This window comes from Hyalella azteca, unplaced genomic scaffold (assembly GCF_000764305.2).
Source record: "Hyalella azteca isolate HAZT.00-mixed unplaced genomic scaffold, Hazt_2.0.2 contig7909, whole genome shotgun sequence".
In the NCBI taxonomy this organism is placed as follows: Eukaryota; Metazoa; Arthropoda; class Malacostraca; order Amphipoda; family Hyalellidae; genus Hyalella; species Hyalella azteca.
In genome coordinates this window covers 3,202-16,136 of record NW_025938018.1, presented here as the reverse complement: position 1 = coordinate 16,136, position 12,935 = coordinate 3,202, and the positions used below count along the sequence as shown (strand labels likewise).

Genomic DNA, 12,935 nt, shown 5'->3' with positions numbered 1-12,935 from the left:
TATCCTTTAAGTGAGTTCCTTTGTATCCTTAACGTGAGCACGGTATCCTTTAAGTGAGTTCCTTTGTATCCTTAACGTGAGCACGGTATCCTTTACGTGAGCACGGTATCATTAACGTGCGCACGGTATTCTTTACGTGAGTTCCTTTGTATCCTTAACGTGAGCACGGTATCCTTTACGTGAGCACGGTATCCTTTACGTGAGCACGGTATCCTTTACGTGAGCACGGTATCCTTTACGTGAGTTGCTTTGTAACCTTAACGTGAGCACGGTATCCTTTACGTGAGCACGGTATCCTTTACGTGAGAACGGTATCATTAACGTGAGCACGGTATCCTTTACCTTTACGTGAGCACGGTATCCTTTACGTGAGCACGGTATCATTAACGTGAGCACGGTATCCTTTACCTTTACGTGAGCACGATCCCTTATATGACACGGTATCCTTTACGTGAGCACGGTATCCTTTAACAGTTTTAAATCTATTCGTAATATTATTATGTTTGACTTGAATGCGGTGCACAAACTGAAGCATTCGATTATAAATTTATTAAAGTTCATCGATTTCACTATTTTTAAACCTAAATTCCAGTCAAATGTCGATAAAGAATCGTTGATAGCAGCTTGACTCCTAAGAAACTAGATTCAATCAATGTTTTTTCGACTTTAAATGACTGGCGGGTAAAAAATATGTTCCTCTGACAAAATTTTAAAAAAATATGTTCCTGTGACAAAATTAAAAAAAAAATATGTTCCTCTGACAAAATTTAAAAAATATGTTCCTCTGACAAAATTTTGAAAAATATGTTCCTCTGACAAATTTGGAAAATATGTTCATCTGACAAATTTAAAAAATATGTTCATCTGATAAAATTTTAAAAAATATTACAATTGTCTCCAGGGCATCACACCTGAAAACCTCCGATACGGCATGGGATGCACCCGCGTGAACCCTGAGCTGACGGAAGGACAGGCGTTCGGCGTGGAGGTTTTGTGCACCTTCTTGTTGGTCTTCACGATCTTCGGCTCTACAGACTCCCGCAGGACGGATGTTAAAGGATCAATCTCCCTCGCCATCGGTCTCGCCGCCATCTGCACTCACATGTTTGGTGTTAGTATGATCTAAGAACAAACAAATTATGAAAAAACTATAAAATAATAAATTCAATAAGCCATTGGACCATCATTGGCGTGATTGCGTCAACTACCCTTGGTCTCGCCGCCATCTGNGACAGACGTACAGACGGACGGACAGGCATGGCGAGCACAATATTGCCTTTTTAGCGCATTTTCTCATTTATGGAAAAAATGCACTATTGTGCTTGCCATGTCCGTCTGCCCGGCCGTCTTTCCGTCCGTGACCTCAAGTTTTCGTCGACGAGAAAATGTGCTCTCTGTCACTCACTGCAGTGAGTACTGAGTTATATTTTATTCCATAAATGAGAAAATGCGCTAAAAAGGCAATTAATCCCCACTTCCAGATCCCGTATACTTTCCGCTTCCATTCGCTATCCCAATTTTCTCTTTTTTTTGTTTTATTTAGTAATTTAATGTTTGCAGTTGACTAAGCAGGTGTTGATTACAGTTCAAAAGTTAAATTAAACAAATAAGTAATAAAAACAGTGTTAATCAATTTAAAAAAAGCAATTAATCCCCCACTTCCAGATCCCGTATACGGGCTCCTCCCTCAACCCGGCACGCACCTTTGGGCCGGCGCTCGTCGTCGGTGGGGACGCCTGGGACCATCACTGGGTCAGTTACTTTAATTAATTAATTAAGTAACTCACCCAATAATTGAATTAATTAATCATGAGGACATGCTTTCAAAAATTATATGTTTCGACGAGTAATTATTTCTTTGTTTGTAATGAGTTATCCATTGCCATTTTTAATGAACGATATGATATTTCGTCGACATTTTGGATCATGGCTAGAATTTTTTTTAATTATTGTGAATTATTAATTTCCAAAAATTATATGTTTCGACGAGTAATTATTTCTCGGTTTGTAAAGAGTTATCCATTGTCATTTTTGATGAACGATTTGATATTTGGTCGACATTTGGGATCATGGCTAGAAATTTTTTTAATTATTGTGAATTATTACTTATAAAATTTAATTCTATGCCTAGGTTAACTGGTTAAACAAGGTAATGCATACTGTGTATGAAAAGTTTCGTATACTTGTAAAAAAATGTTTTTTAATATACTGTTTATGAAATAAATAATTATTTTGGTTATAAATTGATATAATAATTATAATAAATCAGTATAATTAATAAATAATTAATAATTTATTTATATAATTTATTATATAATTATAATAAATAATTATATAAATAATAATTTATTATATAATTATAATAAATAATTATATAATAAATAAATTAAATTGATTTTTCAAAATTACGAAATAAATTTCAGTAGATGAGTTCTCTCCGTAATGCTGAAATTAGCTTATTTCCATAGCATGCCCCCATGCGTATTTCTCGGGTCCAAGGCAATCGCAGGAGCTGAGACGACGCGATGTGCAAAAAACGCACTGTCGTACAATATGAACGGAGTTTTCTTACCAAATTTTTCTGGTTCTTCTCGTGACGGCGATAGAAAAATTTGGTTGCGGTCACGTATAAAAACCATAAAAATTATTCATTAAACATAAAAATTATTAATCGTTTTAAGAAATATTCATTAGCAGTTTTGCATTGCATGAAAAATCTTTCGAATTTCGATCTTTGTTACGGGATATGCACGAACGCTAATTATTTGATGTAATTGCAACGCTGAAACTTTACACACTTATTTCTCTGGGTGATAGGTGAACTGCTTAATTTTTTCACTTTTATATTATGCTTGTTGTCCACAAACGTGTCTATTCAATCAACAATGTAAAAAATTTGTGATATTTCGACTTGGTGCTAAATGCCTTGTCTTCTTGCTGTATTAACTGCTGAGTGAACGAGTTCTATGTAATGTATCACTATACTTAAATAACCAAAGCGCGTATTCATTAAAGTATTGACGTAAATTTGAGTTGAGGTAACTACGTTATTTCGAGTATTAAGGGTCACTTGAGGGTAGAATAAGTTTACTACATGGATTGTGCCATTCCACAACATCAGGTCAAGTGACCATAAAACACACAATCACAAATCTTCCTTGTGAATACTTGCAACAATTCTAACCTCATAATTCTAGCATTGCTGATTTAGTTGTCGCAAGTAGCTCTTTAATGCAAGTGTTGTTGAAGAGCAAAAAATACGAGGCGGTAAAAATTTTCTAATTTTATTTGCAATTTACTTAATTAGGCGTAATGCACAGCATAACCCATTGGCGAGCGATTTTGTTGCGAATGCAAAACACCACATTACATCCTTTCCACATTGCTGAAATTCATTTATGGAGAAAATTCAATAGCTGATATATATGTCCATCTGGTCTAACTGTTCATAATCAAAAAACGCCATTTTTAAAGACGACTCATACGAACAGCTGGGCTTATACTTAAAAAAATTTAAGAGATCGTAAGTTCATCAGCCAATCATTGACGGCCTTTCAATCAAAATCCACCAATCATATAAAAAAATATAACTAAGTACTCATGCACTGCAGTGAGTAACAGAGAACGCATTTTCTCGTCGACGAAAGCATGAAGTCACGGACGGACAGACAGACGGACAGACAGACGAACGTACAGACGGACATGGCGAGCACAATAGTGCATTTTTTTCACAATCAACGCTGAAACTTTACACACTTATTTCACTGGGTGATTGGTGAACTGCTTCATTTTTTTCACTTTCATCTTCTGCTTGTTGTCCACAAACGTGTCTATTCAATCAACAATGTAAAAAATTTGTGATGTTTCAACTTGGCGCCAAATGCATTGTCTTCTTGCTGTATTAGCTACTGAGTGAACGAGTTCTATGTATCACTATACTTAAATACCCCTAGCGCGTATTCATTAAAATATTAACGTAAATTTGAGTTGAGGTAAATACGTTATTTCGAGTAATAAGGGTCACTTTAGGGTATAATAAGTTTACTACATGGATTCAATAAAGAAAAGTATGAATACTTTTCGGTGCCATTCCACAACATCGATCAAGTGACCATAAAACACACAATTACAAATTTTCCTTGTGAATACTTGCAACAATTCTAATCTCATAATTCTAGCATTACTGATTAAGTTGGTCACAAGATGCTTTTTAATGCAGGTGGTGTTGAACAGCAAGAAGTACGAGGCGGTAAAAATTTATCAATTTTTATTTGCAATTTACTTAATTAGGCGTAATGAACAGCGTAACCCATTGCATTCTTGCGAATGCAAAACACAACATTACACCCATTCCACATTGCTGAAATTCATTTGTGGAGAAAATTTAAAATCTAGAATATGTATGTCCACCTGGTCTAACTGGTCATAATAAAAACGCCATTTTTAAAGACGACGCAGACGAACAGCTGAATAGGCCCAGGGCCTATACTTTCAAAAAAAGTTAAGAGATCGTACGTTCATCAGCCAATCATCGACGGCCTTTCAAGCAAAATCAACCAATCATAGACAAGAAGATAGTGCGTAAGTACTTACGTTCACTTAGCGAGTTTTGAAAGTATGGCCCTGGGGTCATACTTTCAAAACTGGCTAAGTGAACGTAAGTATTTACGCTCTATTTTCTAGTCTACGATTGGTGGATTTTACCGTAGAGGCCGTCAATGATTGGCTGATGAACTTACGATCTCTTAACTTTTGTTTAAAGTATAGGCCCAAGATGTTAAAGGTTTAACTTCCCACCCCCCCTAAGCTATACTGGATGGCGCCCCCCGTGGGCGGCATGACAGCAGGGCTGCTGTACTCGCATTTCTTCAGGCAGATCAAAGAACGCGACGTTGAAGTTGTCTACAGCAAGCATGAAATTCAACTCAATGCGATCAATTAAAACTTGGTGCATGTGGTAAAACTTTTGGTGTACTTAAACCCCTTCTCTTAAAATTTATTTTCCTTTATTTTCAGTGCTTCTTTAAAAAAAAGCCTTATTCATTAACGCTTGTTAACATGAACATAATCTTTTAATTTTGTCGTTCAAAATTGGTCTAACAAACTGGATGCAAGCTAATTTTAATCTACTGTGCTTTAAATTAACAATATTTTATTTCCTTTGCAGCTTGATTTACTGTTAATCCGGTTTCATCTTTAGTAAATTTCCATGAATTAAATTACTTGCAAGACGCTTTTATCCTCTTCCTTGACAAAAAAATATATTTTTTCTGTTTTTCTGATAGCTCTGTTTCAAAAAATAATTAGTTCAGTACATGCATATCAATTTTATACACGATAAAAATATATACTTGATAAAAAAATACTGCGCTGTCGTAGTCGCCGTCATAGTAGTTAGACTTGATTATAATTTATTTAATATAAAAATATTGATTGATTCTTTTCATTTATCTTAACTAACTCGCTCTGATACTCATGTTCATTACTGTAGCTTTTTGTGGCATATTAACGTATGGCTTGTTCCTCAATGTGAACCGACCTTACTGCCTCAATATCAAAAAATTGTTTAAAATTTTTTTTAACTATATGATATACATGACAGTATTATTTCAGTACTATAATATACAATGCAGTTTATCTCATTACTTTTCATTGGATTTGAATTATTTAGTTTCCTTCAGTATTTTCAACGATGTCATCCGGAACTTATTTCTATTTTTTTAGACTTCAAAATTATAAATTCTGAAAAAATGAAATGGGTATACTTTTCCTATTTTAAACCGCAAGTCTACACTCAATTTTCTCTTTTTTGGTTTATTTGGGTTAGGATTATGCGGGTGTCAGGCAGAAAAAAATTTATTCGGACAGATGGAGTAAGAAATGTATTATTTTGGGTGCGATGAGGACTATGGGCATTCTAACGAGAATGGGCATTCTAACGAGAATGGGCATTCTAACGAGAATGGGCATTCTAACGAGAATGAATTTTGTCTGAGCTCATTAACTCTGGTCCTGCCTAAAAGGTCCCAACCTTATGTATACGAGAGAAGTATGCCTAGTAAAATTCTTTACAGTACCAAATTGGTGAACAATCTAGGGCCAGTTCAGATTAGAGGCTGAGTTTTGCCTAAGCTCGTCGAATCTGGTCCTACCTAACAGGTCCAAAGCTTATGTGCACAGGAGAAGTATGTGCCGTAAAAGATTCTTTACAATGATAAAAATTATTAACAGATGCATTATATTTATATAAATTTATGTAAAGCTCTTCAGGTACTAGCACCTGTGACGGTTTTAGAATGTTAATCTGACAGGCAGAGATTACGAATACATGCACTAGAGGCAGAGGGTTAATGAAGTTCTATTAAGTTCAAGTTGTGGCAGAAATTTCACGTAAATATTATTTTTAACCTCGATTCTTTCTTTCATCGACTTAATGGCTATTTAATTTTATATTGTGGGATGAAGAATGCATAAATTTATATGTTTCTGTGAGGTATATTATGAAAAACTACAGTTGATAACTGATCGTCAATTTGTCAGTACTCTTCAAATGCTGGAGGCTCTGTATAATTAATTATCTTGCTTCCTGAATAAATATTATGTTTACAGTCCGTAAAGAGGCCCGCGAAGTATATACTGGTTTGAGACGTCGTCGCTAGAAACCTGAGGTGCCGCCCCAGGCAGATAACATTGCAGGCTCGACGTTGCAATTTCCTGCGTTGCTTCGTCGCGTTACGTACGTACAAAAGCAGGTAAAGGTTTAAAGGGTTTAAGCTTTTCCAAGAATTCCAGACAGAGAAGGAAAAAAACTGACTTGGGATCGTGGTCCATGATGGGAAACTCCCGGATGGATAACAGTACGATGGTTTCAAATTGTAGCTTGATTTTACAGTTCATTTGGAGAACATACATCGATGAGTCAACGATCGTACGATCGAGTGATAAAAAAACATAAATGGGGCTGTTAAATAATGCTGGACCAAAATGATCATGAGATGATATAAAGATGATACAAAATAATTGATTGATTGGGGAATGAACATTTTGAGCAATCTTTTGCACTTTTTTGTTTTCAAACTAGTTTTGAAAACATTCAACAGGAATTATCATAAGATTGCAAAAACGCTTAAGTATTCGAATCTCTGTTGAGGAACCACTTGATGATCTTGAGGCTGCGACATGTTAGGAGCTAAAAAAAAACTGCCCACAGGTCTAAGAAACAGATGGAGTTCAATGAACTGGGAAAAATTTGAACGTCATCCTTACGAAAGAAACAGCAGAGTAATGATGAATGATGATTGTATGCGAGGGAAATGTTTCATTAACAATGACCGTTGATGAATTTAAAATGGAAAAGGCATCATGACGTTAGAGATGGTAAGTGAAGATGCAGACAAAGAAGAAAACGATCAGAGGAATGAAAAAACTTAATTTTCACCAATTACTGATCTTGTTCATAGTATTGTTGGGCTCAAGAATTTATTTACAATAGAGTTAATTTGCACAATAGGCTTTTGAGTTTTAGTTCAATGCAAGAAAACGTCTTCTAGTCAGAGAGGAATATTCTATTACAAGCATTTGAAATATAAACGTCAGAACTGGCACAGAAAATTCGAAAATGAACTGACAGGAATCTTTGTTGTACAATGAACACAAACCAATTCAATTTATCTAAAACCATTTTCGAGATCGTTCTTCCGGTACCAGTTTTTAAAATAAATTTGTAATTTTGGCATCCAATTTAAAATACATACCGGAAAATTGGCATTGAAATATCCCGTCTCCCTAATAAGATATCTCACCTTTGCACAATTAACTAAGCGGGAAATGCATCATCTCTTTTAATGTCAGGTGTCATCTCGAATTCCAACAGTGATTCTTCGGATGTTGCATATGATCGCGAGACTGAGTTGTGCTTGAAATTTCAATGGTCGCATGGGTAGTTTACGTAACTGTTTCTACTTGAAGGTGTTCAAATGTGATTGACATTGAGAAAACTAATAATATTGTCCCCTCGATATTTTCAACTAATGATGTGCAATACTTTTTTCAGCAGCTGATCTAGATGATTTGCTATTCCTCGTAAAATATTGTATATGAGATGGAGATGTATTAAAAAATATATAATTGTGCTTATTGAAAATAAAAAATATGATTGTGCTTAATATAATTGCACAGTTATTGCAATATCAATCTGGGTGAAATTCGAGCCCGTAATCGACGCTGACGTTTGACAACAAGTGTGCTGATGTGCGTATGCTTGATGCATTCATGCAAAGGCTGACTCATGTAATAAGTTATATAATAACGAAGTTTCTCAACCACATTCTGAATGTCACATGAACCCTTCAGTGATGCTGCTATTTCTAGCAATTACGATAATGCAGAATATGTGATTTAATGCCCTTGTGAGATTTAAAGTCTAATTCTTGTAATTGTTTTGACACAGGCCCATAACCACATCCATGTGAAGCCCTCATGGACACTGTTATTTCCAGCAACTATTTTATGACTGAGATTTTCATTATTAACAACAGTTACATTATGACATATATTTTCACAATTTCATGCTTAATACCTGCTGTAGGCATAACTAATTTAATTATGATGGCACAGGCCCTGGGCCATATCTCTGGATGCCACGTGAACCCCTCAGTGACGCTGTTATTTCCAGCAATTATGACTTTACTAAATATTATAATTTCATACCTAATGCATGTTTTAGGTATAACTAATTTAATAATTATGTCACAGGCTCTGGGTCACATCTCTGGGTGCCACGTGAACCCCTCAGTGACGCTGGGCATGCTGGTCGCGCGCTACATCTCCGTGACGCGCAGCATCCTGTACGTCGTCGCCCAGACGCTCGGTGGCATTGCAGGATCTGCAATCATACAGGTGAAGGCCGGGACTTATGCAGGCTGCAATCATACAGGTGAAGGCAGGGCTTATGCAGGCTGCAATCATACAGGTGAAGGCAGGGCTTATGCAGGTTGCAATCATACAGGTGAAGGCCAGGACTTATGTAGGCCGCAATCATACAGCTGAAGGCCGGGACTTATGCAGGCTGCAATCATACAGGTGAAGGCCGAGACTTATGCAGGCTGCAATCATACAGGTGAAGGCCAGGACTTATGCAGGCTGCAATCATACAGGTGAAGGCAGGGCTTATGCAGGCTGCCATCATATGCAATCATTCAGGTGAAGGCAGGGCTCATGCAGGCTGCAATCATACAGGTGAAGGCCGGGACAAGCAGGCTGCAATCATACAAATGAAGGCCGGGACTAATGCAGGCTGTCGTCATACAGGTGAAGGCCGGGACTTATGCAGGCTGTCATCATAGACTATTGAACTGTCTGCCAATTAGTTTAGTGTTGGAATTCAAGGTCAAGCAAGATACCGCTTAACAATTGTTATCATTTTTAAAAAAGCTTCAAAGGCTATTTTTTCATGTAAAACTTGTAGTAGAATCTCACTAATCATTTTCTTTTGAGATTTAATCTCATATGTTTCCTGAACTTTTCGTGTGTTACCGATTGCCCGTGATATATTATATTTTTAAGCAAAGCCTTCTAATTGGCTTCAGCAATTAGTGGGTTTTAAACTCGATCGAAATGCACCGTGAAAATATTGTTTGACGACAGGCGATTGGCCACATCTCTGGCGGTCACGTCAACCCTGCCGTGACGCTAAGCTTCTGTTTGTGCCGCAACGTCTCTGTGGTACGCGGGCTGTTCTTCCTGGTTGTACAAGTCGCCGGTGCAATCACTGCGTCTGGGATACTGTACGTAAGTGAGCCGTGAAACAGTTTAACAATGGAAATTAGGAAAATTAGAGTTTAAATCAACGGTAAAGTTAAACAGCAGTAGAGCGTAAAAATACGAATATAATTAAGTGAAATTTGGATAGAGTCTGCGTCAACTTGGAATATCAAATTTTTATCATTGGCTTCAGGTTGTTTTTCTGTCGGGACTAGTATGAGGTTTTAATTGATCAGAATGTTATTAGGCGTGCTGTAATTTCATTAATTATATCGGTGATTAAAGTAGAGCACAGAAGAGAAATAATTTTCTTGATCCAAAACTGCTCTAGTCATGACATTGGCTATCAAAGTATAAATATTTAAAAAACAAATAAGCTATAGAGAATATTCTAACGAGCCTGCTGGCAATTTTAAAAACTCACCCATCGCACAAATTATGATATTGTTTCAATGGCTTATGGCCATTATTATATTGTTTAAATGGCTTATGATAATGATGCTGGCAATATTGTTGCAAAAATGCAATAAATTAGCAACGGCTAAATTTTTGAACTTGCGAATGGCTGTGATGCCTTCGAGGTCGTATTATGATGATTGCAGTGGCTGTTTAGAATTTATTTAAAGTTTCAAAAATTAAATTCAATCATGCCATTTCTTGGCTCACTATATCAGACATATATTCTTTGGTCAAGAGTTAACATTAACATCGGTCAACTCGCACTCTCTACCTGTCAGTAATGTTTGTTTCGTTTTGAATTTTGATTTTCATCTCGTCAGTCACACGTTTTTTTCAAGTAATAATCATGTTATTACTTGAAAATCAAGTAATAACATAATCAAGATTGAACATGAGTTCAATCATGAAGATTGAACTCATGTTCAATCTTTAATAGGCGGCAATAGTTATTGACACAATTTTTAAAGTGCTTCCTCAACTGTTTCAAATTATTTTTTATAGCAATACAGTTTTAAATAAGTCTCATACCAAGGTTCAAAATTGGTCTTCAGGATTGTAAGATTTCTAGGTTCGTTTGGATGAAAACCGCTATATTTTAGAAGTTCAAAGTAAAGTTGAGTTCAAGTTTATTAGCGCATTTTCTCATTTATGGAAAAAATGCACTATTGTGCTCGCCATGTCCGTCTGTCTGTCTGTCTGTCTGTCTGACCGTCCGTCTGTCCGTCCGTTCGTGGTCTCAAGTTTTCGTCGACGAGAAAATGCGCTCTCTGTAACTCACTGCAGTGAGTACTGAGTTAATTTTTTTAATATTTCATGTTTACAAGTTCAATACACTGAAGTTATCTGTTGCACATTACGTGACGAAAAAATTTAATTATATTATTATATTTTTCAATTAAGATTAATGTATGTCCAATAATATTATAATATGCAATTTTATAAAAAAATGTCTGCAAAATCGAAATTGCGTTTATAAATTTATGATACATTTTTCTGGTGGTATCGTTCAGAAATTACACCGAAAACTTCGCATGCAAATCAAAAGCAGTCGTCGTTCCAGCATTCAATCCCGTTTAATTGTGGAGCGATTGCATTCATTATGAACAACACACGTAATGAGACTAGAGCTGTTATTCGAATATATAATCTAGGCATACTGTTAAGTAATCGTCATTTCATGAAGATAAATTTATCGAAGACAAATGAAAAATTATTATTGAATTTTCTTGAATTTTGAATTTTCTGCGTATGCGGAAAATTTGTATGTTTCAAGTAATATCCTGAAACGATAGGTATTGTGGATATACATTTACATTGGATGTATATTTACGCTACTAGGCTTCAAACACACAAACTTTGACAAAGATGTCCAGGTATAAATGTATGATTTATGTACAAATATACATGATTTGCAAATTAATCCAGCTTTACTGGTGATATATAATCCCTGTAATCTGAGGATTCCGTGAGGTAAAATCCTGAAAATCCAAATTCAATTATTCTCAATACAGTTCAGGTGAAGTGTAATGTTCGTTCACATTTGTATTTAGTTTATAATTTACGTTAAACTACAATTAAGTTTTGACATAGGAATTGAATTTCACCTTTAAAAATGCTCATCTGCTAAGTTAAATGAAGCAATCTGATCGGGTACTAGTTTAATTGTTATATTTTAATTAATTTTACAGGTGTCACTGATCCAAAGAAAACAAATGTGTACGGAGCAGGAGCCATGGTAATCGGATTGGTTCTGACCACAAACATAATGTTCGCGGTGAGTTGAATTAAATGGAATTGATAAGTTTAATTTATACTCATTTATTAAAGACTTATCAGGTGCATTAGTCAGTAGAATGTGATGAATTTTTTTCCACGTACTAATGCATTTGCACCGATTGAGATGAATGATAAACATCTCTGTTATTGAAGACTTCATCTAAATAAGTGATCACTATTTTCGACAAATTATTGAAAATAAACCTGTCATAAATGAGGAACACTGACCTTTATTTAGAACGTACCATCACTGTATGCACCTGGCCTATTATTTCGCCTTTGGTCTCGCCCTTGGAACCCACCCATGTAACCCACTCACGCAATCCAACCTTGCAACCCACCCCTGTTACCCACTCCTGCAACCTACTCATATGTAACCCATTCATGCAACTTACCGATGAAACCCACCCATGCAACTTAATCATGTAACTCACCCATGCAACCTNCCTCTAGTGATTGTGGGGGGCGGCACCTGGACTTACCACTGGGTTTGTGTCTCTTAATTTGCTAAGCCCAAATTGCGATATTAAGCTTAAATTTGAAGTGTTTTAATTTACGTCTCTCTTAACTATATTTATTCGCAACGGCATGTCCAAGATTTTGAATTTTGCGGTTTTAGTCCAAATTTTCATCCTCGTTGCGACAAACTTCATTTATAAGCTGCTAAATCAGGGAGTTATAAACAAATTCATTATAGTCCGTCACATACTGATTGCTTTGAATAAGGTTAATACTAGACTGGGGCTCTGCATTATAGCCCTCGACCGACTGGGGCTCTGTATTATGACCATCAACTGACTGGGGCTCTGTATCATGGCCCCCGACCGACTGGGGCTCGGTATTGTGACAGCAACCGACTGGGGCTCTGTATTATGGCACTCGACCGACTGGGGATCTGTATTATGGCCTTCGGCCGACTGGAGCTCTGTATTATGGCC

At 36.2% G+C, this 12,935-nt stretch overlaps 1 protein-coding gene across 1 annotated transcript; it reads left to right on the top strand.

The window, feature by feature from the left end:
* The first annotated feature begins 84 nt into the window (after positions 1–84).
* On the top strand, positions 85–5,032 carry LOC108676123 (aquaporin-4). Its single transcript, XM_018164164.2, has 4 exons — positions 85–96; positions 902–1,111; positions 1,666–1,752; positions 4,808–5,032. The coding sequence occupies exons 2-4, from the start codon at positions 932–934 to the stop codon at positions 4,940–4,942; spliced, it is 402 nt and encodes a 133-aa protein (XP_018019653.1). The 5' UTR covers positions 85–96; positions 902–931; the 3' UTR covers positions 4,943–5,032.
* Positions 5,033–12,935: the final 7,903 nt, after the last annotated feature.